At 39.9% G+C, this 27,100-nt stretch overlaps 1 protein-coding gene across 1 annotated transcript; it reads left to right on the top strand.

The window, feature by feature from the left end:
* The first annotated feature begins 395 nt into the window (after positions 1-395).
* Positions 396-27,100, top strand: LOC136675374 (integrin beta-1-like). Its single transcript, XM_066651880.1, has 16 exons — positions 396-716; positions 16,515-16,581; positions 16,903-16,988; positions 18,296-18,518; positions 18,875-19,045; positions 19,298-19,536; positions 20,639-20,794; positions 20,881-20,976; positions 21,090-21,179; positions 21,311-21,451; positions 21,596-21,798; positions 21,879-22,117; positions 22,238-22,460; positions 22,639-22,865; positions 23,357-23,523; positions 26,190-27,100. Exons 2-16 carry the CDS (start codon positions 16,515-16,517, stop codon positions 26,253-26,255), a joined length of 2,394 nt encoding a protein of 797 aa, XP_066507977.1. The 5' UTR covers positions 396-716; the 3' UTR covers positions 26,256-27,100.

Genomic DNA, 27,100 nt, shown 5'->3' with positions numbered 1-27,100 from the left:
TTCCGGGTAGGCTGCGGTTGTAATTTTAAGGTAAAAACACTTCGTAGTGATCCTTTAATCTCTGCTAGGGAGAGGGAGCACCAGAGCATCATGGGATCCATGTCCTCACTTGTCCCTCTGTTCATCTCCCGCAGCTCAACATTCGTGTCAAGAGACACAACAGTGTTATACAAGTTTTATAAACATGTTGGTGTTTTAGAGCCAGGGAGGTGACCATATTTGGTTAGATATCAGTTCTCTTTGCCAGGAATTGATAAAGCCTCGTTCTAACAAGTTTGAAACGTTATGTAGCCTATGTTATGACACGGTGCACTAAAGTGGGAAATGATTCACATTTGTAAAGCCCAGCTACTGCTGAGGTAAGATACTGGCCGCTGTGAGGGTGTCCTTTGCGGGCGGGGCGTGGGTAAAGAAAGAAGGCGGTCACACACACACACACACTCACACTCTCAGAGCACTCTCACCACCCAGCCAAGGGCGAGCTGGACTCACTGCCCTTTGTCTCCGTGTTACCTTTAGCTACTGTCCTTCGTTTTATTTTAGCACTTTAGCCGCCGAGAGGGAACACTGGTGTGTTGTTGTTAATTCCGGAGCGCGAGGTTTGAGCGGGGACCCGGCTTTTACAGTTTGAAGAGAAGCTGATTTCGCTGAGGGATTTTTTGTCAGCAAATGTTGCTTTAAACCGCGTTCGAGAGTCTGATAATTCCTCGGTTACGGTGAGTATTTGAATAAAGCTCGATACAAACGAGCTACAACTGCTGTTGACATATCTGTAAATAATACCGTTAAACTTTGTACTTTTCTGAGAGCCCCTGGAGTTGAGTGCTGTTGAACTGAGGCTTGTTTCGTTGTCTCAAAGAAACCTGAATGTGGGACTCTGGGTGTGGATGTGGCAAAAATAGTCCTCAGTCTCTGAGTTCGGCTATTAATCCCGAAACACATCGGTTAAAACCTTCTCGAAGGTGTGGCCGGTGAACTAGTCTGTCAGAGTCTTGGTGGGTAGCGGGTTTCAAGAACCGAGAGTGAATTTTCCTCTCAGGTTTGCCAGCTGCACGTCCTAACCTGCCGTTCCACCTTAAATCAAATGTTGCAGCGGTCGAATTCTGTTGCCCGGGGCTGTCCGTTGGACCGTTTAAGGTGGAGCGGAGAGTTCGAAAATAACCCGTTTGAGCTTCGTGTTTGAGAAAGATTCTTGCTGGTAGACATCTGGTGCCTCGGAAACCAACTAATTTTAAGGTGGAACGGAGAGTATAAGGGGTTAAATTCGGCGCTGTATTTGAGGCCAAGTGACTGAGACAGAAAGTGAGGAGTGTGAAGAATGGCCTCTGCTCAACAATGCTTTATTTGGTCAGTTGTTGGTTGAAGTCTAACCTAAACAGAGCTCGGTCCGAATTCAACACGGCGCCTCTCCCATTCAGGCTTATAACACTACAAGACGATAATAATAGGGTCGACGTTCCTTTCACCCTCTTTTAAAACACCTAAAAGCGTGTTTCTTTTGTTTTATTTTCTACTTAATGTCAAAACAACATTTTTATTGTGAAATTATCTACGATAACAGCCACGTTAAAAACTTTACATCACGATGTTTCTTTAGCTTTATCCCTCAGAATCAACTGCCATTTTTGTTACTGTTCCTTTAATACCAACGTATGGATTTATGCTTTTTTCTGATTGGCTGCCCTCAGAGGAAGTCCAGGGTGAAACACTCCCTATAACTTCAGTGTCGACGGACAAGCCAAATATAGTGTGGGATAAATATGAAGATATGTGTAAACAAGCTATTTTTTTTGCATCTAAATTTCTGTACATTGATAGAGGAATGACTGCTTTGAAACCGGGCTACATAATAAACAACTAAATTGTGTTTTTACTTTGTGGTCCCCCTCCACTCGCGAATTTAAGACCCTAAAACTAACCTCTCCATCAAAATTATTTATTTATTTCAAATAGTGAGCTTGGATATATCTCTACATTACTCTAATGAATATGGATCTAAGAATATGCTGTAAGTCCTACCTCTGTCTCCACCCACACTTTGCAAGTAGACAGAATTGTTTCTCAAGGTTTATGACCTAAAATGCTTTGGTTTGAGTGCTTAGTTTTGACATTGTGTCTTCTAGAATATATAAATATATAAATAACACAACAAGGACATGTCATTAGGGTAAAAAAAAAAATTGAATTAAACTTTATCTCTGAAAGTAGACGGCGAATGGCTTCCACAATCACAGCAAGTAGATTTTTATGTCTTTTCTAGAAGACACTGCACAGTAAAGGAAAGAAAAAAAGACTCCAACCCCCGAAAACATCCTGCTTTGACTTTCTACAGCCAGAGGACAAAGCTGCCATTTAACGTCTGCTTACATTAAGGATGTTTCAGCGCTTATTTTTGTCCTCTGTGTTCTAAATTCCAGATCTTTAAAAATGACGTGTCCTGGGTTGTGTCAAACGGACTCATCTCTGCTCTATACTTTAGTAAGACAATAGCAACCAGATACTTTATGAAATTAAACATTGGTTTACGTGTTAAACATCAGAAAGCAAAGGTGACCCGTTATATCGCTTCACATATAATCAAAAACAACATTAGAAGCTAAACGCTATGGCTTTTCCCCAAACCCAGACCACCTTTTCACACTGACCCTGCCCTGCGTTGTACTCTGAGGGTGAATTTATCTCAGCTCTGCTCGAGTATTAACATAAGAATGCCCTCAGCGTGTTTGCAGTAATATGTGAACTGCTCAGTTCCTTTAAGTTCTTTGGCATCACTGCACTGTTAATTCCTTGTTTTTAAAATTAGCCTGAGTTCTGTTTGGAAGTGGGAGGCTTAAGGTATTTTCTTCAGCACATTTTAACCACTGAGAACTTTCTATGACAGACAATACAGCAGAGTGATGGGCTTCCTTCTTATTCCATGCTTATTGTATGAGAAACTGTGGTGGTTTCTCATTACAGAAGTGCTCAGCTCTACTGATGCAATATTTCTAAGCTCTACTATTACTATTTAATTAGAAATAAGTAAAACAATCTAAGCAGATGAAATCAATTAAGTATATATTCAGAATATATAAAAGTACAAGCACAGTTCTGATCTTGGTGCCGTTAATTGTGAAGTTCTACAGAGACAGGAAACACAACCAAAGGCTACTGAGAATACATTCTTCAACTGTAGAACAGCCTGAGGGGGTAAACTTAGATTGTGAGCGTATGACATCAGTGTGGGGGCATATGATGGTTCACAGACTGAAGCTTGTGGCGTTTAATATGAGACGGCATTAATTACAGACACGCAGCCTCGTCTTCTCTGTAATTCTGTCCAAATTCCCATCGCTGACTCGAACTGACGCATCGACTCCAAAGCAACCTCCATAACAAACACAGCTGAGCGAGCATGCTTTTAATCACCAGTTAGCAGGTTCCAGAGCGAACGGACGGTGAGGTCGCTGAGAGAGGCCTCAAACTAACCGTAGATTTGAAGAAGATTGTGAGCATGCGGTTACCAGTTTGGGGTTTGATGTTTATGGTTTGTGAAAAGACATCCTCTCTACAGGAGCGCTGCTGCTAATACTTCCTCTAGAAAAAAAACATCCCTCGGGTGCATGGTTGTCTTAAAATAACAGACGGTGCTGGATATCCTGTGAGAGGCAAGGAGGGGAATACGGCTCTGCGTTGATTGTTAAGTCGGTTTTCAGAAGTTAAGCTGCTTTTATCAATGTAGCCAAGTAAACAGCTGAACAGTTGTTACAGAATTCTGTTATTTCATGCTGAAATTTATGGTGCATTTCCACTACATGGGACCCACTCGACTCAGCTCTGCTCTACTTGCCTTTTGGCCGATGATCCTCTAACAGGAACGGTGGGCTTTGGAAACCACAACAGTGATGGCAGTAATGTTGAGGTACTGAATACAGCTCCTTGTAATGTTCAAATATGTCAGCAGAGTTTTATCATTCCTTGTTGCCCCATACAACTCTTGGAGTTTAAGGCAAGTTGGTGTAATTTTACAGGATGTTGTTGTGAGTCAGATGAAAACAAATGTCATCACTACTACTACTACTGTCTGCATTTTGTCATGGTTGAAAAAGTCACTGACCAATCAGTGCTCATCAAGATTTAAGGCCAGTTGATGCTTCTGCGTTGATCCTACCCCATAGGAAAGACATAGGTCCCACATCAAAGCAGATCCTACGCCGTAGCCTATCCTGACCGCACTTCCATCGATGCAGACCAACAATCATGATTCAAGCTAAATTGAGGAAGTCCAGAAACATGAACTCCTCTTTTCCACACCACAGACACAACAGACGGCAGCACATTCATAGTGAGACATTGATTTGGACGTCACAGAATATGTAAAATGTTTGATAAAGGGGAAAAATACAGACGCCTCTGAAAAAACCTCGATGCAAAAGTGGGAACATATGAGGAAAATCTGTCGGTTTTGTATTTGTGGCTTTCCTGGCAATGCGTGTAAACTATGCTGAACAAACACTACGTTATGTACTACATAGAGTGGAGGACGATATTTGTGATTCAGCCCTAGTGGTGCGGTGGTGTAATTGCAGAGCAATGCAGACACCAACACATAAGTCCAAACGCTCACAATGTCGTTGGGCTGTTGGGTAGGCTACGGTGTGGGTTCTTTGAGTCAACACGCAAACACAAATCTGCCTTTACATATCAGGTTTTAGTCTTTACTTGGTTTTAAAAACCCACCCTGGTCAAGGTACGAATTTGCCTAATGGAAAAGCAACAACTAAATCCAGTATCCAAATTCAGAGTTTTCGCTGCTATTTTTGGAGCAAATCATCCATAATTTCAGAAATAAATGAACAAAGATCTCCAGTATTCATCTAAAACCACACGTCTCACTGTTTTCCCTCAAGATCCTCATGGGGATTAACGGATACGCTAAAGTTGCAGTCGAGAGCCACGTTTTAAGCTAAAATGTGAAGCTTACACAGTTATCCAGCTAACTTGACTTGCTATGTCATGAACATGAAGACCTACAGTGTTTTTCTCTGACTCATTTTAGAGTGTCTGACTAAATAAGTTTTGAGAATCAATGTTGAGCATTTAGCCCCATTTATGTGGAAAAACTCACAATAATCATCACAGTACTTGTGTAAGTTATTGCTCATTTTAAGTTTGCGTCCTAGAAAATCGGGTAATTTTTTGTGAATGTTTTTTATTAATTAGTTATTTGTAATGAACTAAAAAATCAAAGAGATTGCAAACCCTTTACAGCTGGACTTATTGAGGCTGGTGTGCTGTAGACAGTAGCTATTTCCCAGTAATCAGTAATACATTGTCAGTGCTTTTTGTTGCACTGTCTGTAATGCAGTAAACCGCCTCCTGAGTTTGGAGACCTTTCCACCTTAAGTGACCCGAAACAGCAAAGATAAGTCAGTATTAACCGCCTATGGAGCAGGAATAGAGCAACATCCTCGTTTTGGTTTGTGCTTTTCAACGTTTGTTGTCTAAAAATACTCCAGATGCCTCTGCCATGAGGAGAGAGAGACAGACACAGGAAGACTAGTGTACCGGACCGAGCCAGTTTGTTTTTTTGTTTTTCTTTCTTTCATTCGCAGACACTGGGGCTTCGTAAACAAATTACCCCCAACACACTGTAGAGCAGGAAATGTCGAGGAAACATCTTCAGAAGTTTATAGCGTTTTAAAATGTATTTAGATTACAGTCGTGAACATCACTTTAACACTCTTTTAAATGTTTACCATGGTGCATGACACCACCACATACACATTCTGAAATACTGAAATTAGACATGATGGTCAACACTGACACGGCTTTCACTTACTACTTTAAGCCAAGTCTGTGACTAATATGTGGACGTTATTATAATCCTATTTCATTTGCCCGTGTCATGACTTTGTAAAATACATTAGTTTTAATCTCTTTTACAGTCTCTGTACTTCCTGTGTAAGATAGTCTTTTATTAGTGATATAAACCACAACAAGTTTTTCGTTTATCCTTTAGATCTGTCAGCACTGACATCCTGTACTGATGTGTCCCTGAGAATTGTAGTTGGGTGTGCACCCGTTTGATTGAGACTGTACTGTTTCATGAACAAAAGCACAATAAGTTGTGATGCTTCTGCTGTGCCTCTCAGTTTAAGGGCTTGTGCTTGGTGTATTTTTGCGTGTCTCAGGCTCTAACATGCCTAACTCAGTCAACCAGGGCTGGACAATTATCAAAACATTTCAGTCTGACTCATCGAATAAAAGCGAGCTGCTGCTTTAATATCTGAGAACAAACAGTGAGCACAAAAAGGGCTCATTATGGTGTAGAATGGGGATGCACCGATCCGATATTAGGATCAGATATCAGTCCTAATATTAACAAAATCAGCTGGATCAGGAATGAGGTAAATAGGCACAGATCCATTCACTTTCAGTTCAAGTTATTTAAGCTACTTACATTTTCTCTTTTTCATCTGCTACATTTTATTATGAATTGAACTGAATGTTTAAATATTTACATTGTTTTTATTGATTGTATTTGACCAAGTTATTTGTTTATTCTCAGCTTCAGCTGCTAGAGTTTATTTTGGATTTCTGTTTAGACTAAATATTTAAAAATAATATTGGTTACTATTTGTGTGTTTGACACAGTGAAGCTATTTTCATTTTTAACTGATACATTTTATATATATATTTTAATACAGTTTGACTTGAATAAATATAGTTTCAGTTCATTTATATCTGTGTTAATTGGTTTATATTTTGTTAATACTGGCAGTCAGTCGTTATGCCTTAAGTCTCTCCCGAAAGGTGAGGTACATGGTTTATTACAACAATTATATTGGATTGGTATTGAGTATCGGCCGATGCGCAAAGTTTGTATCGTATCGATATCGGAACATCAGCGCATCCCTGGTGTAGACGCTGAGGAAATTCTGAATAGAAAAACAACAGTTCAGCTGTGTAAACTCTGCAGGATATCTGTCGAGACCAAGAACAACAATAAAACAAACCTATGGAGTGTTCAAGATGTCGGCTCCGACGTACACAGTTCTTCAAGTGGTGATCTGAGATCAGTTGTTGTCAATCACTGATTCTCATACGGGGTCAGTGTGTACAGACCTTGGGCCCAGTTTTAAACTCACAGGCCGCCTGAGTCACTTCCTGCAGTCTCTTTCGCTGTGACATATTAACAATGGGAAAGGACGGGAGTGGCAAGGGAGATTCCGGTGCAGCTGATTGGCCATGAGTCCAAGAGTTCTGGACACCTTTAACCGGACAAGAAATTAATTTATTTATATTTACAGACTAATTAGCAAAAATGAGGTACTTCATAAACACCAGTGAATAATGTAGCTGAGGGATTGGTGTTGTTTATTGCAACGTCTTGCGAAAACATAATGTTAGCGCCGATATTTTTGATATTTGTGTTTGTAGATTACTTTGTTGGCAACAAGAAAGTAGAAATATATGTGCTATTTTATGATTATTACCACTTTGATGAATACTTCACACACATCAGCTGTTATTCTCTTCACACTTCTTGTAACGTTACTGTTACGTGTTATTAATTTAGAGAGTAAGTCCATTTTTGTGTAGTATGTGTGCATACACGTGCAGTGGTGGTGGCAGTGTAATGGATACTGTAAATGATCTTATCTAAAGATAGTAGAAATATGCATTGTGTGTGTGTGTGTGTTGGCTAGACCCTAGGGTGGGTTAGAGATTCCAGAGCTGAGGGGTGAGGTTTTAGCCCAATCACATCTGCTGCATTCCTTCCAGAATCTGTAATTTGTGGCCTGTAAATATGACATACAGGGAAATGTGTGATGTGTGAAAATGTTTAAGTTTCTGTGTGTTTTATTTAAAGGTGGGGTTTTCCTCTTGCACTCTCCTCTGATCAGACAGATGCTGGCTCTTCCCCGTCACTCATTTTTGTGTGTGTGTGAGTGTGAGAGAGAGAGAGAGAGAGAGACTAAGTGTGAGAGAGTTTTTTTTTTCTTCTATATCTTTTTCATTTTCTTTCCTTTTTCATTATTTATTTATCTCATTTCATTTTCTTTCTTTCCTTCCTTCTTTTCTTCTTTGCTTCTTTCTTTTTTGCTTTGTTTCTTTCCTTTTCTTTCCTATTGTCCCCCCCCCCCACAACTGGGAATTAAGCTTGTGGGTTCCAGAGTTTATTTATGTTGTTGCAAATTAGTCCTGGGCGATGTGACCGTAGATCAATCTCACGATTAATTGAACATTTTTACCTCGATCCCGATTAATTAACAGTGGTTTTGTTTTTGTCTTTTGTCATTAAAATATAAACTCTGATCTACTTACGGTTCCACGCACCAAGCTGCGTTCTGTTGGGAATCTGGCTTTCACCTGCGATGCTCCAAGATTGTGGAATGCTTTTCCTCAAGATGTCAGAGGCTCTGCTAGTGTCAGTGTTTTTAAATCAGAACTCACAACTCTTTCATACATTCACACAATTACTTCAACCATGGAATAGCAGGAAATTGGAAACTTTATTTGAATTTGATTGAATTGTGTCCGTTACGTTATTTTTAATATTTTTTTTACGTAATGTCATGGATATTTAATTTTTGGATATGGTTTATTTATTGGTATAATGTTTTTTGTTTTAAACTTTAGTGGGTGTATAGAAAGGCGCTTGAAATAAAATGTATTTTTATTATTGTTTTATTTGACAGGGACGATAATGATCAATATTGTGACATAAAATGTAACACGTGTAAGGTGTATAGGGCTCGTAGCTAAGTTAAATTTTTTGTATAAACACAGTCCCTGGTTAGGCTTTTAAGTTTAGAAAATTTTCATAACACATTTTATTTTACCCATTTTTATTACTATATTTCAATTTTACATTAAGACTCAAATAGATTTCTATTTCTAAAAGTAGTACATTCCATAACCATACGTCATGATCTATAAAAAAATGTTGCTGGGAGCTTGTCTGTCTTTTTTGGAGCTATGCCCTGTTTGTTTTTGGTGATGTTAGTGATATTAACTTTGGTTGTTGAATCTGTTTTTGTCAGTGTTTACATGCGACTTCTAGGTGTTCAGTGTCATCTTCACTAAAGTCAAAACATGCCCCAATGACAGACGCAGCATGTTGCGTTGGTACGGTGCTCGGTGACACTCTGTGTTTAGGTTCTCCTCCACGTGGCAGAATCATGTGACATGTGCGGTAGTATGAACATGTATTAAAAGACAAGTCACTATAATCCATATAGGCACGACTACATTGATTAGAATTTCTGAATGTTGCTTATGGTTCATTTTTAATTAATAGCCCAGCCTTAGAATGCTTCAAAATGATGTACGCGAACTGGAACAGAACCCATATCATTGCTGGAAAAGGGCTGAGAGAGGGAGGAAAGAAGAAGAACAGCAGCAGCAGACTTTAATTAAGGAAATGGCTTAGCTGCCCTGTGGCAGGGGGAGTTAATGGTGTGGGGGCAGGGGAGTGACTAAAAGAGAAGATCAGCTGTTTGTGTGTGTGTTTATTTTCCATTACAGAGCTCCTCTTTCTAAATCAAAGTCTCCACAAAACAGAAACTTTGGAAGTAGTTACTCAACCTGTGATTCCATTACTCTCTCTTCCTCATGAGAGACTGGGTTTGGTTGGTCATGATAATCGGTTTGGGACTCGTGATTAAGAACAGGAACTGTTTTATTGTAGAAGAATACAGAGCGGCTTAAATAAACACGACTGACAGAAAGCCATTTACGGTCTTTAAATATTGCCTCTCAGAGTCAAGCCTGCAATTTGATTGGTTTGCATGAAGTGTGGATCTGATAATAGCAGGAACACACACACACACAGAGGTTCTCAGGAATGTGTAAAGAATTTAAATCTGTGCATACATCCACAATCTCACACTCATGCATCTCTGAAGGCTGTTTATCTCACAAACGAATGCCTTTGGGCTGCCTCTTTTAAAGGCTAATGCATCACAAAGACGTCAGGACTGTGTTTTAAAGAATGATGATTATCTTTGTCTCAGACTTGCTCTGAGGAGGACACTGGCAGGAGTTTAACGACTTCTCACTAGGACGAGGATCGTGTTACGAAGTCTTTTGTCTGAAGTCTTTTGTTTGAGCTGAAAGTGTGAGTGTCTGTGAGGTGTGTTCTGGATCTGATTTGCTTTGGCTTGTATGTTATATAATGAGAAGGTAAAAAGCCTGTAAATCCAGGAGAACCTGGGCACCACTCATATTTACTGAGAAGTGTGTGTCTGTGAGAAGAGCCAAACACAATAACGATTGAGGTAAATAATCTCTGAAAATAGTAGGGACAAGTCTTGTTTTTCTTGGCCTCATGATGGGACAATCTCATCATGTTCCACTGAGAATTAATTTCCTCTATATTCCTTTTCCGTTGATTTTGAAAATGTGTTTTATGACATCCTTTTAAAAGAATCATGGATATTGCAAACCCCATTTCCAAAACTGTTGATCATTAAAACAGCATTACATAGTGAATTCCATATCTATAGTCCGTTATATCATTACAAAGTTCAGAGAAAGGATGCAGAATCCTCCAGGCTAAACAGGAGACGGACCCTCTGACTAGTTATAAGCAGTTTCTAACACTTATTAACTATTGAAAAGCCAGTGTATGTAGAGGGGAGTGTGCATTAACGCACATGGCATGCGTGCATTGCACATGTTTGATGGCACTGTTAATGCTGAAGGATATGTGCATGAGTCATATGTTGCCAACCAGACAACAGTATTTAGAGAAGGCCTTGCTTATTTTAGCAAATCAAAGCCAACCCATATTCGTCATGATTACAACAGCATTGTCCTGGTGCTAAACTATTTCAGACCCATTGCATAAAGAAATTAAATCAGATTCAACATTTGAAACGTCTTTGTACTGTTTTCAGTTAAACTCATGGTTCAAATGATTTACACATCACAGCATTAACAGCTTTTTCTGGAAATGGGGTTTGTATTTGAGAATTTAGTCTGTCATTTTTAGGTGAAGCCAAAGTATTTTTGTTTGATTCAGCTGGGCTCTTCCTGAAATGGATTCCACAAGGAGCACACTGACTCTGTAACAGTCTACATTTCCATGTGCTCATCAGAATGTGCTGGACGTTTCCTGTTGAGTCTGAACTGTTGACCTGGTTTTCAAAACTGCAAATAACACACACAAAACATGTTCAGCTGGAGATGTTTTTTAAAATTTGCTGATTTTAATGTTGCAACAATTAGGGATGCACTGATACTGAATTTTTGGGGCTGATTTTAGGGCTGGACGATACAACCACAATTTATATCACGATATATCTATAAATTTCAGTCCATATGATATAATTCTGATATTGATATAAACAACATAAAAGCCACAGAATAAGTGCTCAGAACAAATAAGAAACATGACATCACCGTCAAACATGCATCTCTTGGCTTTGTCAATATTAATATTTTAAAACTAACTTTAAAATTGAGTGCGCTGAACTGACGAGTGATAAACAGAGAAACTTGGCGTTGTTACAACAGAGGAGCTGTATTTGGTGGTGTGTATAATCATCTATAGCACATTCCCCATTAATCTGAAGAACCCCTTCACAATGCAAAGAACCAATTAATCATGGAAAAGTTCTTCGAGTGTTCAGGGTTCTATAGAGAACCATTGCCTTTGCTAAAGAACCCATGTAGAGAAAGATTGCTCTACACAGGATCGCCACACATCGATTTTTCTCTCATATGATATATTAACAGAAACAGATCCTAGAACAGTGCTCTTTCTCTAAGAATCTATGTGACTCTGGATCATTTCTTTCCTTCTTTAGGAGAGAACACACACTCTGAGAGCTGCAGTTATTGAATCAGCCAGTTTAATCATGTTTCTATCAAGCCAGACCTGCTCTAACACGCTACCCCATAGTTGTTAGATTGGGAGTGCTTTGTTTTTTGACTGAACTTACTGATATAACTATGTAAAATGTATTATATTTAATGCTGGCTAAGTGTTAATTGATATCCATTGTTTTTATCCCACTTTTCTCTATAAACACATACAAGGGATGGGCGATGTGGCCCTAAAATTATATCACAATATTCCAGGGCATTTTGGTGATAACGATAGTCTTGGCGATACGACTAAAACACTCAAATACTTTAAATAGGTTCACTATTGCAACAAAATAACACACACATACACATATATTTATATAATTTAAGACATGTCAATAATATTACAGGGTTTTATTTATTAAAATGTTGTTTAACTACAAATATAACAAATCAAGAAACATTTGCTTTCACAGTAACTCACCAAGATTCAGATTCTGTATAAAATAATAATGTAGTGTATAAATCTACCACACAACTAAAGTGCAGAAAGTACAGTGTGCATATAAACATCAAACGTAAGCAACTGCTTATGGTGGTGAGACATTTGCTTCTTGGGACATGGCTTCTTTAGTTTCTTACATAACACTGGTTTATTGTAGACATTTTGTAAAAAACCACTTCCACACGACCGAAGTCACTTCCCTTCTTTCTGATAAAATTCCTCCACCTCAGAGCCACTCTCCACCGTATTTCACCGTGTCTAAATGACACAGTTAGAGAACGGCTAGCTGCATGACGCCATTACGTAAACAAGTCAGAATATCACTATTATCACCATATCGATCTTTTTCCTTTTAATATCGTTTCAAAAATTATCGCGATATTATGAACGATACAATATCACACAGCCCTCACACATACACATCTACACAGTATGTTGTACACTGAGAGATCCTCCAGACTTATCTGTAACTGCCAGCAGGTGTGGTCTGTCTCTTGATGTATGTGTGTGTCTGTGGTGAGATATGTGGTGTCTGTGACCGTTGGCACCGTGGGGGGAAATGTTAGCTCCCTGTTTGGATCTGTTTGCCTTGATAGGCATCACAGAAGCCTCTTATGTTGTTATGATAAAGTCCTATTAAATTACACAGGAAGAAGCCATTCTCAAAGGAAGTGACTGTTCATAAGGGAAGGACGAGCTACACCAAAAACTGGTTTAGAAAAGTGGTTTTAGATGAGTCGAGTTGTGTTAGTGCTACACATGTACGGCTCATTCTAATGTTTATCAAACTGCACAGTACTGAGCTTGAGGGGTTCAGGGTGTGGAAAAGAGTAGGTTCTGATTCTGATGAACGTTCTAGTGTTAAATGTGAAGTCTTATTGGTCAAAACTCGGTGCAAACAACGGGGATCGTTTACTGACATTAAATTCTTTGGACTGTAATTCAGTACAATTGAATTCTTATGAGGAGTGTGTTTGTGAGGCTGTTAGCCTTTTTATCCTGACCCTATGAGACACATACCAGAGCTACCTGCTCATAGCGCCAATGCACAAATGGATTATCTTTGCAGTAAAACATTTGCCTGAGTGCTCACTGCTCGCACTGGGCTTTGTAAACGTGTGAACTGAGCGTGCTCAGACGAGTCAGTGGGATGGGGGTAGGGGCCTGGAGTGAGAGAACAGACATTAAAGTGCCTGACCAAATATGGGTATGCATGCATCTCTCTCTTTTGCTCTCTCTCTCTCTCTCTCTCTCTCTCTCTCTCCTCCTTTTCCTGTGTCTGTGTTGACTCGTGCTAAGTGGAATGTTGGCTGGTTCATATTGGTGTTACTTCCAAAAATAAAAGAAAAAAATCCTGATTAGAGAGACATCAGCACAAAGTCTGAAGGAGGACTGAGTGGAGAGTGGTGCCTTTAGAATTTTGAGTTCACAGAACAAAGGGATTGTGATGATGTTTATGGGGCATTTCCATAACTGCACTGATAGGTTAGGAGAAAAAGCTTATATTCAATGCTAGCATAGACATGTAGAAAAATGTACTTGGTAGGGGTGGGCGATATGGACCTAAAATACTATCATGATATTTCAGGGTGTTTTGGTGCTAACGATATTATTGGCGATATTAACACAACACTAAATTATAATTTATTTAATTTCAGGAACACACTACTGCAACAAATAAATGTTATAATAATAGAAATATTGTTAAATATATTCCTACATAGGCGGCACGGCTTCTTACATGACTGGCGCCCCCTCCAGGGTGTGTTCCCGCCTTGCTCCCAATGATTCCAGGTAGGCTCTGGACACACCACGACCCTGAACTGGATAAGGGTTACAGATAATGAATGAATGATTTGTACGTTGAATATTTTGTAACCAAACCTCCACAAGTCACTCAAGTACCTTACGGTGCCTAAAAGACTCATGTAAAATACGTATGCCGTATTACGGATAACTGCATGATGTCATTATGTAAACAAGTCAGAACAAGTCATTATCATTTAAAACATTATGGCGATAAAGGACTTGGTCCTTTGTTTTTAATGAAGCTGATCCAGCGTTACAGATCTGTGATTGGCTAAAGCTTGTGAATATTGTGTTAGCTGCTGGTGTGACTCCCTTTTTCAGCAAAAGCTGAAACTAAACATTCCTGGTAAGTGTTGATCAGTCCTGCGCGTCCAGCTCGGAGGACCATGAAGGACAGCTTTAACTCTAAATGTTGGGAGGTTTGCTCAAATGAGCTGCTCACTTCATGGTCTTCCACAAAATATCCATTGGTTTGAGGTCAGGGCTTCGATGGGGCAGTTCCAAAACATGCTTTTTATTCTTCATTTACCTCTTATACTGAACGACTTGTGTAGTTAGGATTGTTGTCTTGCTGTAGACTCACATTCTCTTCAGATTGTGGCTTGTTCACGTGATCTTTAGCAAACTGCTCTCCGAAAAGGACATTACTGCCAATCTGCAGTGGCTTTCTCCTTTCAACTCTGTCATGCACATTGTTGTTGTTGTAGTTCAGTCTTCTCCTAAAGGTGGATAGTTGCTCTCTTATAGATCTTCAGTATCAGGCCGATGCTTTGATTTAGCTGATATTTCAGTCCTGTAATGGCTGATGCTTTTATTTTATGACACTCCGGGGCGATGCTGGTCTCGCTACTGTAGCGCAGCCAAAATGTCTTCAGTATAGAGGTTCTTCAAAGTGAGGGAACACAACGCTCAACTAACATTTAACGTTTTTATTAATCCATGGTGTCTTATCTTTGTTTTTTGTTTTGTTTTTTAAATGTGCATATCACATTAGGATTGGCTTCGACAGATTTATACATGTGTGTTATGGGTCATCGCCATCAACCCAGAGTTCCCTTATTAGTACAAACTTTTAGGCCCAACCTGTTTGAATTTCACGGTTAAACGTGCAGCAGCATTGTTATTGAATCAGAGGGATGCCCCTACACTTTGTCCATACTCTACTAGAACTTCAGTAAAGATCTGTGCTAGATTTGTCGTAAAATGAAATAAAATATTGCATTTGGCTTTAAATGAAGCCTTTTAATGTGTTATTTAAACAATAAGTCTTTACAGTTGTTTTGATATTGTATTGATACTATATTGTCCTCCAAATTGTTACTGTGTAACTGTCTGAAAAATAGGGCGTGTATATGTTTTATTTTTGCTATTTCTTTTTCACACACACACACCCCGGTACATGCTGATAGTCTCGATCCTGTAGATCTGATGAAATGTTGCTGTTATTTCGATCTGTTTCGTTAACATCAGAGTTGTGATGTGATAATTTTTGCTAAATATTTGTTCGTTCATTTTTCTGTAACCACTTCACCTTTAATGGGTTTTTACTTGGAACAGTATGAAAATAAACATAGGTGAAGACTTTTTAAGGTATCTTTAGTAACTCATTAGAATTCATTTAGAATTGAAACTATGTGTGTCATGGCTTTTATTTTTTTCACAGCTGCAAAATAACAGAGAAGGGCATTAAGAAGATATTTATAAATGTCACGATTAATTTCAGAACAGTGGCTCTGTTTATGAGCTGGTTTTTTATGGTTAATCTTATCAGATATTAGAAAAATAATTATATTGTAATTTGATGTTTATGATTAAAGAACTTACGTCACAAGCGTCAACACAAACCCTACGATGTGACCGCGACACGCAGACAACAATGACTGTGATTGGTCAGCAGTCGGATGGACATTGTTTACATTGAACCAAAGAAGTTCAGGAGCAGAAACTCCTCTCCTCCACACACAGAGACTCAGAGAACATTCACAGCGAGAGATTTCCTCAGACACGGGGTGGGCTTTAGGAATGAACACAAATGTTGAACAAAGGGGAAAATATGGACGTCTTTGCAAATAAATATAACTCAAAGAGAAGTGATACCACGCAAGAAAAACGTGCCAGCACTTCATATAAACTCTGCTCTGTCCCAATCAATGACCTACTCCCTAAATAGAACACTTTGAAGATTTATAAAAGTAATTTTACAACCACTCCATTGTTTACTACACACAGTGTGGAGGAAGATGTTTGAGATTATTTCCCACTCAGAGTTGGCAGGGTCTCCCAGCCTGCGTTAGAGTCAACTTCATGAATCGTTGTGTGTTAAATCCTGTGGGTGTCCATGTTGGGTCCCTGAAAGGTAACCTTTGTTCTAATGAGTGTTTTTCTTGTTCTTCTCTTTCAGATGGTGGTGAAGGTGGTGTTGGTAGCAGTTCTGCTGGGGCTCTTCTCCCTGTGCACAGCTCAAATAGGTTCGATAATAAAATATACTTTTTGAATGTCTGTTTGTTTATTTTAAGCCCATGATTCTTAAATAATTAGTTGTGTGCTTTCTTTTTTGCTCCAGGTTTAATTACTTTTAGGTTACTCCTCATCTAGAACTATTTAGAAGAAATTATTGATTAACACTTTCAGCTGGTAGCTGTATAATGTGAAAAAAATTCTTATTTAATAACGTGTAGCTTCCTTTTAAAAAGTCTGCTATTCTCTCATTTTCAGTTCCAAGAATGTAATTTGGCTTGGTGCATTGATTGTAATAGTGTTGTGTGTCTGTTGTGTGTATGTCTTTACAGACGGAAACGACTGCACAAAAGCTTCAGCTCAGTCCTGTGGCGAGTGTATTCAGGTCGGAGAAAAGTGCGGCTGGTGCTCTGCTGAAGTACGTAGCTCTAAACACTGAAATTTAGAAATGTTCTGAGATTTGACAGATGTTCCAGAAGGTCATGGATGTCTGTGTTTGTGTTTGTGCAGCTTGAGAGGATCTGTCTTTTGGAGGGAAATGTTTTCTGTGGCTCAAAGTTATGTTGAATTAAAGCTGTAATAGGCACAGGCACAGATAATTATATATATCTATCAAACTGCAGTTATAGTACTTAAACAGTTTGATGTTTGAACATCTTTGATGTTATGACTGTGATGTTTCAGCTCTCAATTAAACCTAATTAAATATTAATAATGGCTGAAATATTGAAACAAGGGAAGTTTTTGTGGCTTTGTTTGTTCGTGTTAATTACAGGGTAATTGTATCATTTCTTATTAACTGTAGTGGTGTGTTGTGTGATGAAAGAAGACCTGAAACTTGCCTTGTTCCAGAACTCAGGAAACCGTAGCCTTACCTTCATTACCAGCTGTTAAACAAACTAGGGCTGTTAGGGCTCCTCTAATAGCGAAGGTTATCTCAATATGGGCATGTGTTTTGGTGCATTTTAATGTTTTTATTGATTAGTTCACATTTGGATTTCACTTGTCTGTGATGTGTTTATTTTATTTTTTTTACCATCAGTCACTGGGTGGCACTGTTGTTTTCAAAATTCTGTTCTTATTTAGTGCCTTTGTTATACGTTTTTAATCAGTGACAGTGTTAACATTAACTTGAAAGAGGACAGCATTTGTTTTCTTTTATAATTAAAGAAAGACATTATTTGAATCAAAAGCTGAATTGAATCACATCAGATAAATGAAATACATCACTCTTGCTTAATGTTTGAAAAAATGCCTTTAAACTGTCACAACACTTTTATTGTGGTCAGTTCAGCTCTTCTGTAGGTGCTAATGACATTACGAAAGCACAACTGCATGCCAACTTAAGTATTAGTGTATTAGTTCACCTAGGGAGTGTTGTTACCCTTTAAATGGTGTCTGAACACTCGTGCTGTTCTCTTCATTGTGCAGGGATCATGAGTCATGTTCTCAGAGATGGTCTCAGTCGTTCTGAGTCAGCTTCCTGTTAGGCAAAGTGTTTTTGGTGGAGCAGGACCCTTTGTGCTGCAGGAAACCTACGTCACCATGGCTGAATCTCAGATGGCTTTACTTAAGAATTAAAAGACTGATTCCTCCACCCAATTGGACTTGTTATTGTCCAACAAAGAAACATTTGGAGCCGAGCGACGATCCCCTGTTAAGCAAATGGCGTCCAGGTTTTGATAAAAAAAACATTCTAAATATTTTTCATACCTGTGTCTGCAGAAATTCCTCAAGCAAGGAGAATCCAAGTCGGCGCGATGTGATGAAATCAATGCCCTTATTGAGAAAAAATGTCCTGTGGAGAAAATTGAAAACCCTCGAGGGTCGTACATCGCTAATAAGAACAAAACTGTCACAGACCGTAAAAAGGATTCAGCCGATAAACAGGATCCAGCCGATATAACTCAGATTCAGCCTCAGAAGCTCACAGTGAACCTAAGAGCAGGTACACACCTCACATCAACACGTCCAACACGTCCAAACCGAAATCTGAACGTCATTCTTGGTAAACAGAAGTATAATAAAATAATTCTGGCATTCTCACATTACTAAGCAGATCAGATGCTCACTAATTTGAGTCGTGTTATGTGAGAGTACGGTAATCATTTGGACTGTGTACTGATGAACTGTATTTGAAGGACTTTATAAGTTTCATCTGCTTATTCCATACCATGCATACTTTCAGGAATCAATAAAACAACTCATATACCATTGTGTTGTAGTATGAAGATAAAATAGCCTAAAGTTACCTGTAAGTTCTGCGCATGGTTAATAATACACATATATATTTCTTTATTTCAGGTGAACCTCAGAAGTTTGAGCTGAAGTTTAAAAGAGCAGAAGATTACCCCATTGATCTTTACTACCTGATGGACTTGAGTTTCTCTATGCAAGACGATTTGGAGAACGTGAAGAACTTGGGAACAGATCTGATGCGCGAGATGCAGTCCATCACCTCAGATTTCAGGATCGGTAAGACCATTGTACACAAACGAAATGCAGTAGAATATCTTGTCAGGTGTGCCAAGGTCTCAAATGCCTAAACATACTTCCCACAAGGACGGCAATGCCATGACACATGTGACACCCAGCCTGTGTAGCTCCAAACGTCTGTGCTCTTCCTGGCGTGAAGTATGCGTTGGCCCTAAGTGTCCTACTTTTAAGAAACCGAACCTTCTTGAGTGTCAGTTCATATCGACCTTCATATCTGTTGTTTATTTCCAGGCTTTGGTTCCTTTGTGGAGAAGACGGTGATGCCTTATATCAGTACAACTCCAGCCAAGCTTCTGAACCCCTGTGCCGCAGGGCAGAACTGCACCAGCCCTTTCAGCTATAAAAACGTTCTTAGTCTGACCAAAGATGGTCAACAGTTCAACAGCTTGGTGAGCCGACAGCAGATCTCAGGAAACCTGGACTCACCTGAGGGAGGCTTTGATGCCATTATGCAAGTTGCAGTGTGTGGGGTGAGTTTGTTCGGGTGTTTCAAGATTTGGTGTGCAAAATCTGTAACTCAAACATGCAGTACAGCAATTATTATCACGTGTTCAATGAAATGAATCCTGTCTCTGTCAGATCACTTATTTTTTCCCTCTTGTTAAATCAGGGTTTTTACATTATTTTTGCAGGGAATAGTGATGTCCCGATCAAGTATTTTATACTTATATTTTCCTAGATAATACTGTTACAAAATGTGCACTTCCAGCCCAGTGTATCTGCTTGACCCTGAATATACCTCACATTTAAAAATAGAAATGATCTGCACTCAAGTTTCTGCTTAATTATTACTTTTTTAAAAACAAAGCACACAAACTGTACAGACACAGATCAGTAAAATCATCCTGCACTCGGCCCCGATACTGATCTCTGAGATTGGAAAATGTATTTACAAGATACACACTGCCACCAGAGAGGATTAGGCCTGAGTTTTCATTGCAGAATATTATCTCAGATGATAGAACCACAAGCATAAGGCCTATTCACACAGACTCCTGTTTTTACAGACCGATGAAAACACAGTTATTAGTGATGTTTTGAAACTGATGGACTGCAACACTGCGTCAGTTTTTCAGTTTTCTGTGTTGTAGGTATGTTTTAAAACCAGGCTGACTGTTCAGAAGCCTGTTGTCATGTTTGCAGACCAAACAAATAGTCATCAAGACTAGACAAGATTACAAGAACAAGCAACAAGAAAAAATAAATAAGAATAAATAAAAATAAATGTACAAAAATATCAATCATTGTGTGAATAGGCCCTACGTTTCCACAGGTATAAAACCTTTTTTGGCCAGATCTCGAACCAACCGTAGACAATTTAAAAACGGATGTGGATTGACTGTGGACAGCAAATAGTAGACTTCCAATCGGTTGTTGTAATAACAATGTTTTTTTCAGTTTAACAGCTTTCCTGAGACTTACTGAATACATTACAAATCTAGATAAGCTCTACACAGTTTAATGACTCATTGTACAGTGTGCAGCTTACGAATACTTGGTTCTACAACCATGATGTTCGAAGCCATCTCTGAGACCTTTTGGTTTTTTGTTTTATTTTGGCCTGTATTTTAGGAACACATCGGCTGGAGGAATGTTACTCGGCTGCTGGTGTTCTCCACAGACGCTGGCTTCCATTTCGCCGGAGATGGTAAACTGGGAGGAATTGTGCTTCCCAATGATGGGAAGTGCCATCTGAAAGACAATATGTACACCATGAGCCATTACTATGTAAGTTTACTATAATCGTGTCTCAGGACTCTAAAAATATCCTCCCACATACAGAGCTGATTATGTATATATCTCCTCCATTGTAGGACTACCCTTCCATCGCCCACCTGGTGCAGAAACTGAGTGAAAACAACATTCAGACCATCTTTGCTGTAACCGAAGAGTTCCAGCCCGTCTATAAGGTTATCACTTCATTGCTTTGTGCTGACGGTTACATACAATGCCTGGAAATGAAGCTTCAAACCATAATATAAAATAGTTTTAAATTAGAAATTTATTTCTTTGTTTTTTTTAGGAGTTGAAGAATCTGATTCCCAAGTCTGCTGTAGGAACCCTGTCTGCAAACTCCAGCAATGTTATCAAGCTTATTATTGATGCTTACAATGTGAGTAGTGCCAAATAAAGTTCTGTGGTCTCTTTCCTGGTTCATCTGATACTGTAGCCTTAATTTGAGACATTGTGTAACATGAGCAAGTGTGAACATTACTATAAATCCTATCTATAATTCTGTCTCAGTCTTTGTCATCTGAAGTGATCCTGGAGAACAGCAAGCTGCCTGAGGGAGTGTCCATTTCATATGTGTCCCACTGTAAGAATGGAGTGAGCGAGACTGGAGACAACGGAAGAAAGTGCTCCAACATCTCCATTGGTGATCAGGTCAAAATCAGAGAAAAATTAATACTGACAAATTATTTCAGTTAATGAATGCTGCTTTCTCTAAGAGGGCAATTTTCTGATTTGTTTGATTGCTCTTGGAGATTGCGATACAGAAATGTCATATGTGGCAACATTCCCTTGCAGGTAACCTTTGATGTATCCATAACTGCTAAGGGCTGTCCATCTGAAGGTAAATCAGAGACCATAAAAATCAAACCACTGGGATTCACTGAGGAGGTTGTGATCGTCTTGAACTTCATCTGCGAATGTCAATGTCACTCAGCTGGTGTCCCCAACAGTCCAGAATGTCACTTTGGAAATGGAACCCTTGAGTGTGGAGCGTGCAGGTAGGAGAGCGCACCGTCAAATACACACTTGGGTTTTCCTGTGTGGTCAGTGGTGGGTGATTCTTACATTGTTTTCCCAGGTGTAACGAGGGGCGTATTGGTAGAGTTTGTGAATGTAGCAAAGATGATGTCAGGACAGAGGATCTGGACGCAAACTGCCGCGCGGACAATGGCACCGAAGTCTGCAGCAACAACGGAGACTGCATCTGTGGAACATGTGAATGCAAAAAGAGAGATAACCCGTTGGAGAGGTATGAGGGGAAGTTCTGTGAGTGTGACAACTTCAACTGTGATCGCTCCAACAATTTACTTTGTGGAGGTAGGTTTAAAGATCAGTCGTTTAATAATCAACCGCTGTTACATTTGTGAAATCAGCCAGATATAAGCAGTTACACTTCCCTGCAGATATAATGCTAATCTAGTGTTTTCTCTGTACCAGGTCATGGCCAGTGTGTGTGCAGACGGTGTGTCTGCGATGCCAACTACACAGGCAGCGCCTGCGACTGTTCCTTGAACACCCAGTCCTGTATTGCCAGCAATGGACAGATCTGTAATGGTCGTGGGGACTGTGAGTGTGGTGTGTGTAAATGCAATGACCAAAAGTTCCAGGGTCCAACCTGTGAAATCTGCCCCACGTGCCCTGGAGTCTGCACTGAGCACAAGTAAGTCCAGACCAAAGCGGCAAACGAGGCCGTCGTAAATGAGTTGCTCACTGACAACAGTACAATCAATAACTGTAAAACGCACAGTTTATTTTTAGCGACTATAGTTCTGCTCTGTGACATTTACGTGCTTTCCTTCTGCTTACTTTTGCTGAATGTTAACCTTTGCTCTGTACAGACCCTGTGTGCAGTGCCGCGCCTTTAAAACGGGAGAGTATAAAGACAACTGTGACGAAAAATGCCATTTCACTCCAAAAATAGTGAAGAAGAAGGAGGACCTTCCACAGCCGAACAGTCAGCCCTACCTCACTCACTGTAAAGAGCGTGACGCCAACGACTGCTGGTTCTTCTTTACTTATGCCACCAAAAACGACACTGTTGAAGTGTATGTGGTGGAAGAGCCAGGTGAGTGGGACAGTGAATTTAGTGTTTAATGGATTTTCCTCTTGTTATCTAACCTGAGTTTCCTCTGTTATCTAACCTGCAATGTGTAGAAACCCCAAGTACAAACCTCAGCAGAGGGCTTTTAATTTGAAACGAGGGATTCAGGGAGAGGAGAAAAGAGCGAGAGGAGGATTGACGTAGCTAATGTTAAGTTTGCTTTAAAGTTGAAAAGAAAATTCGCAAAGTGACGTCAAGCCTGTGGCCCACCACCCAGCCGTTACAAACCCACTCTGACACTTTTATTAACAAACACTGAGGCCACGTCACAATCCTAGCAATGTACAGCTTTCAGCTCAAAAATGGCTCAATGGAAGTAAACTGATACCAAGTGATGAGCCGCTGTTGAAACCAATCCTGGAGAAACCCCTGTGTTCAGTAAATCCATGGAAAATAATTACTTTTAAAATAAAAACCACACTGTGCTAACATTGCCTTCCTTTATATGTTCCCAGAATGCCCAGCTGGTCCTGAGATCATCCCCATTGTAGTGGGTTTAGTTGCCGGCATCGTTCTGATCGGCCTGGTCCTGCTTCTGATCTGGAAACTGCTCATGATCATTCACGACCGCAGAGAATTCGCCAAGTTTGAGAAGGAGAAGATGAACGCTAAGTGGGACACTGTATGTTTGTTTATATGTATTTTTAAGTACAATTTAGTGCTCCTAATCTGGGCGTTTAGCAGTGGCTAAGAGTTCTTTGACCCTAGTCAGAAAGATCAGAAATCTCGTGGGATGTTCTGCGAATGAAGGCGCAGCACCCGTTGCTGTTAAGGCCGATTTATACTTCTGCTTTGACTCAACGCGGAGCTTACTCCGTTATGAGCGTTTATTTTTCTGTATTTGTGTCTGCGCCACTCTGCAGTTACACCGCCACACCACTAGGGTGTGAATCTAAAACATCCTCTACACAGTGTAGTAGAATTATTTTTTATAAATCTTTAAAGTGCAATATTTAGGGAGTAGGTCGTTGTTTGGGACACAGCAGAGTTTACATTAGGTGCTTGGAAAGAAACTAATAGAAAATGGAATGTTTTTCCCACATGTTTCTCATTGTTTTATATTTTTTTCTCAGAGAGTTTAACATTTTTATTCATCCCTGAAGCGCACCATGTCTGAGGAAATCTCTCACTGTGAATTAGCTGTTGTCTGCTGTCTCTATAGCGTGGAGAACAGGTTCTAGTACTATGTCCGTCCGATCGTTGCTGGAGAAGTGAGCATCAGGCTATGCCTTAGGCTACAGTGTAGGGTTCACGTCGACGCAGAAGTATAAATTGGGCTTAATAAATTGCCAGGTATTTATCTCAATTACGTGGAATGACAAGTAATTTACCAAGAAACACAGAGGTAATGCTTTCCAAAGGTATGTATTTGTGTAGTCTGAGCTGGGTGTTGTAGTGAAATAACATTCACAGATAAAATCACAGAAAGGATGCGTAGGTGTTGAGGCTGAGGGCTGAGGGTACAGTGCTCACACATGGGTTAGTCTTGAATGATCCGTTAATAAATTCAGTTATATATCAATCTCAATGACAGGGAAGTATTTGATTCTGTCTTATCTTTACATCCTTACCCTCCCTTACCATTTTTGTTTTCTTTTTCTGTCTCTTTCTATCCTGTTTTTCCAATTCTCCTGTTCTCTCCTTCAGCAAGAGAACCCCATTTACAAGAGCCCTATTAATAAGTTCCAGAATCCAAGTTATGGACGCAAAGGCGGGGCACTCTAAGCCAGAGTCTGTACTCTACTGCTCAAACCTGTCTGTCTCACACTCTGTCTGCATGCTCTTGTCTTTCTGCTCCTGTGGCTGACCTTCACTTTAACGACTAACACAGGTGCTCTGTGTCGAAGTGGAGTGTTGGGGACTTGGGCGTTTGAGGAGGATGAAAATAATACACAGTAATTTGCATCTGAAAGTTGTTTGCCTTTTGAGTGTTTTGACTAAAAAAAAATACATTGCGGCGTTGTGCTCAAGCTCTTTTAGAGTTTTAGAGTTATTTCGATGCATTTTGACATTAGAATAAACACTGGAAATGAATCTGAAGAAGTGAATCTTATAACAGGAGGTTTATATCATCTGCACAGGCTTTGCTCAGTCAACATCCCGTCTGTCTTTAATGGTGTGAGAAAGCATTGCACGTTGTACATATTCAAAGAGGAAGCTGGGTTAAACTTAAGCGATAAAGCGCCAGCGATTGTGGCCGTGGTTTTCACAAGCTGTGGCTAACACGCAAAGAGAAATTCACACTGAAGACCGAGTATCTCACACCGAAATAAAAGTGAGCCTTACTGGTGATACAGCCATTTCATCTGGTCTGGTGTAACAAGAGATGGAGAATATTGGCCAAACAATGCTCCAACAACAACATTAATAATCAGGAATGTTGGCAATGTGTTTCTTTATTAATTCACTGTTGTTATTTGGTAGTGAGACGGATAAATACTCGCTCTGGGCATGCGCAGCTGTTTTGATGCTTAGTCCAAATGCAGGAGGCATAAACAGACCCAGGTTATGGCTAGAACTGAGAGTACTGCTGTGGACCCCCCCTCCCCTCTCTAAATATTTCAATCTTCTCACTTTAAATATGATCTTATTCACACGCCATGAGGAGGGGAGTCGGTTCCAAACGGACTGATTCTTTGACTCGAGACGTGTTCTGCTGGGTCCTACTTACGTAGAGTGCCTCTTATCTGTGGCAATGTAGCTTCAAAAAAAGGGAGCCAGCTTTAAACCAGGTGGGAAAATATTGATAAATTAATGGATGTGGAAATTAATAGTTTAATAAGTTGAAGCCCTAGAGTAAAGCATTAAAAAGCAGCATAATATTTAGCAAGTTGTTAGTTTTGCCGAATAATCAAGATGTGCAAGAAATGACTGGGAAACTGCTTTAAACGCATTACATGTCAGAGGCGGATGTCTCTTCTAACTGCACCCAGGGCATGACGCTCTACTACTGCCGTGACCAAGAGCCCAGTCTGCGCAGATGTGGTCAGAGATGTGCAGTCTTCTTACAGCTGGGGTGACTGTATTTCATCAGCTAGTTCTATGAATATGTTTCTGCTTTCTCAGTTTCAGAACCCTTGTGCGTAGCTGTTACAGGTTGTTCGTCTGATCTGAGGAAACGTAGAGTGAAACGTGCTTCCCACCAGAACATCTCGCTTGTTCCTTTTCAAAGTTCCCCACGGCTTTCTCTAACGCTGACCCCAAAGAGTGCTGTGAATTGCCCTAATCTCATCGTTCTTTCCCAATGTCAGTGTTATTCAGTGTTTTTCTTGTTATTTTCTTTTACAGGGTGAGAACCCCATCTACAAGAGTGCCGTGACCACGGTGGTCAATCCCAAATACGAGGGGAAGTGAAGGACGAAGCCGTCCGTCTCAAACACTGTATGCAAATGAATTCAGGAGAAAAGGACGAGGAGGTTCATGTTCATGTTGTTGTTTTTTTTTTTTTAAAATCACGTTTTGTTAGCTGTGCCTTTTCCACAACTACGTTGTTTTATTAATCTGTATTTCTATGCATTCTGTACAGTGTGTTTATACTTTTTATTGTGGAATTTTGACTTTGTTTTGTTTTTTCTGCGTGCTGTTGCCTCGTGACTGGCTTTGATCATTTACTGTGTGAGTTGTGCCTTTTGAATAAGAGACGTTTTAATGCTAACAGTGTTTCTCCGTCCTGGTCCTGCACGGCATCCTAGTTTTTTGTTTTCTTTCTGCTTCAAACCCTTCAGACTCAGCTCAGCGTGTCGTTTGCGGTCACCGCGAGTTACACGAGGTGTTGGAGCAGGGAGAGCAGTGATCCGTACATGAGGCCAGGACCGAAACATGGTGTTAATGGATTTCAAAGCCTATCATGTCGAGTCAGGTTTGTTCAGAGTTTTAAAGATAGATGGTGTAAACCCAGAGATGGGGAGCCTTTAGTGCAAAACACTGGCTTAGATCTAATCAATGAAAATGCATTATATTTAACCCTATCAATGCCGACAACGACAGTTATTTTTGACGGTGACTGTTTTGGAGAGTTTCACTGGTTCGTGAATGGTGCTCTTCATCACCAGTGTAGCATGTAGCATGTAGCTGGCCACTGGCTGGAGGGTGTGTGTGGTGCTGTTTTCTTCTGGAGATGATGTTTCCAGTCCTCGGGGACCCCTAGCCAGCTCCTATCTAGATATATTCACATGCGTATTGTCTGTTTGGAGCTGGAA

This window comes from Hoplias malabaricus, chromosome X1 (assembly GCF_029633855.1).
Source record: "Hoplias malabaricus isolate fHopMal1 chromosome X1, fHopMal1.hap1, whole genome shotgun sequence".
Taxonomy (NCBI): domain Eukaryota; kingdom Metazoa; phylum Chordata; class Actinopteri; order Characiformes; family Erythrinidae; genus Hoplias; species Hoplias malabaricus.
Note: the sequence above shows the minus strand (reverse complement) of the source record. Positions and strands in the feature narration are given on the sequence as shown.

Bases quoted from the DNA above. Each gene is read 5' to 3' on its own strand.
- LOC136675374 (XM_066651880.1), top strand. From the start codon at position 16,515: ATGGTGGTGAAGGTGGTGTTGGTAGCAGTTCTGCTGGGGCTCTTCTCC. The intron at 16,582-16,902 runs GTTCGATAATAA...ATGTCTTTACAG, and splicing joins CCTGTGCACAGCTCAAATAG to ACGGAAACGACTGCACAAAA. The intron at 20,795-20,880 runs GTAAGTTTACTA...CCTCCATTGTAG, and splicing joins ACACCATGAGCCATTACTAT to GACTACCCTTCCATCGCCCA.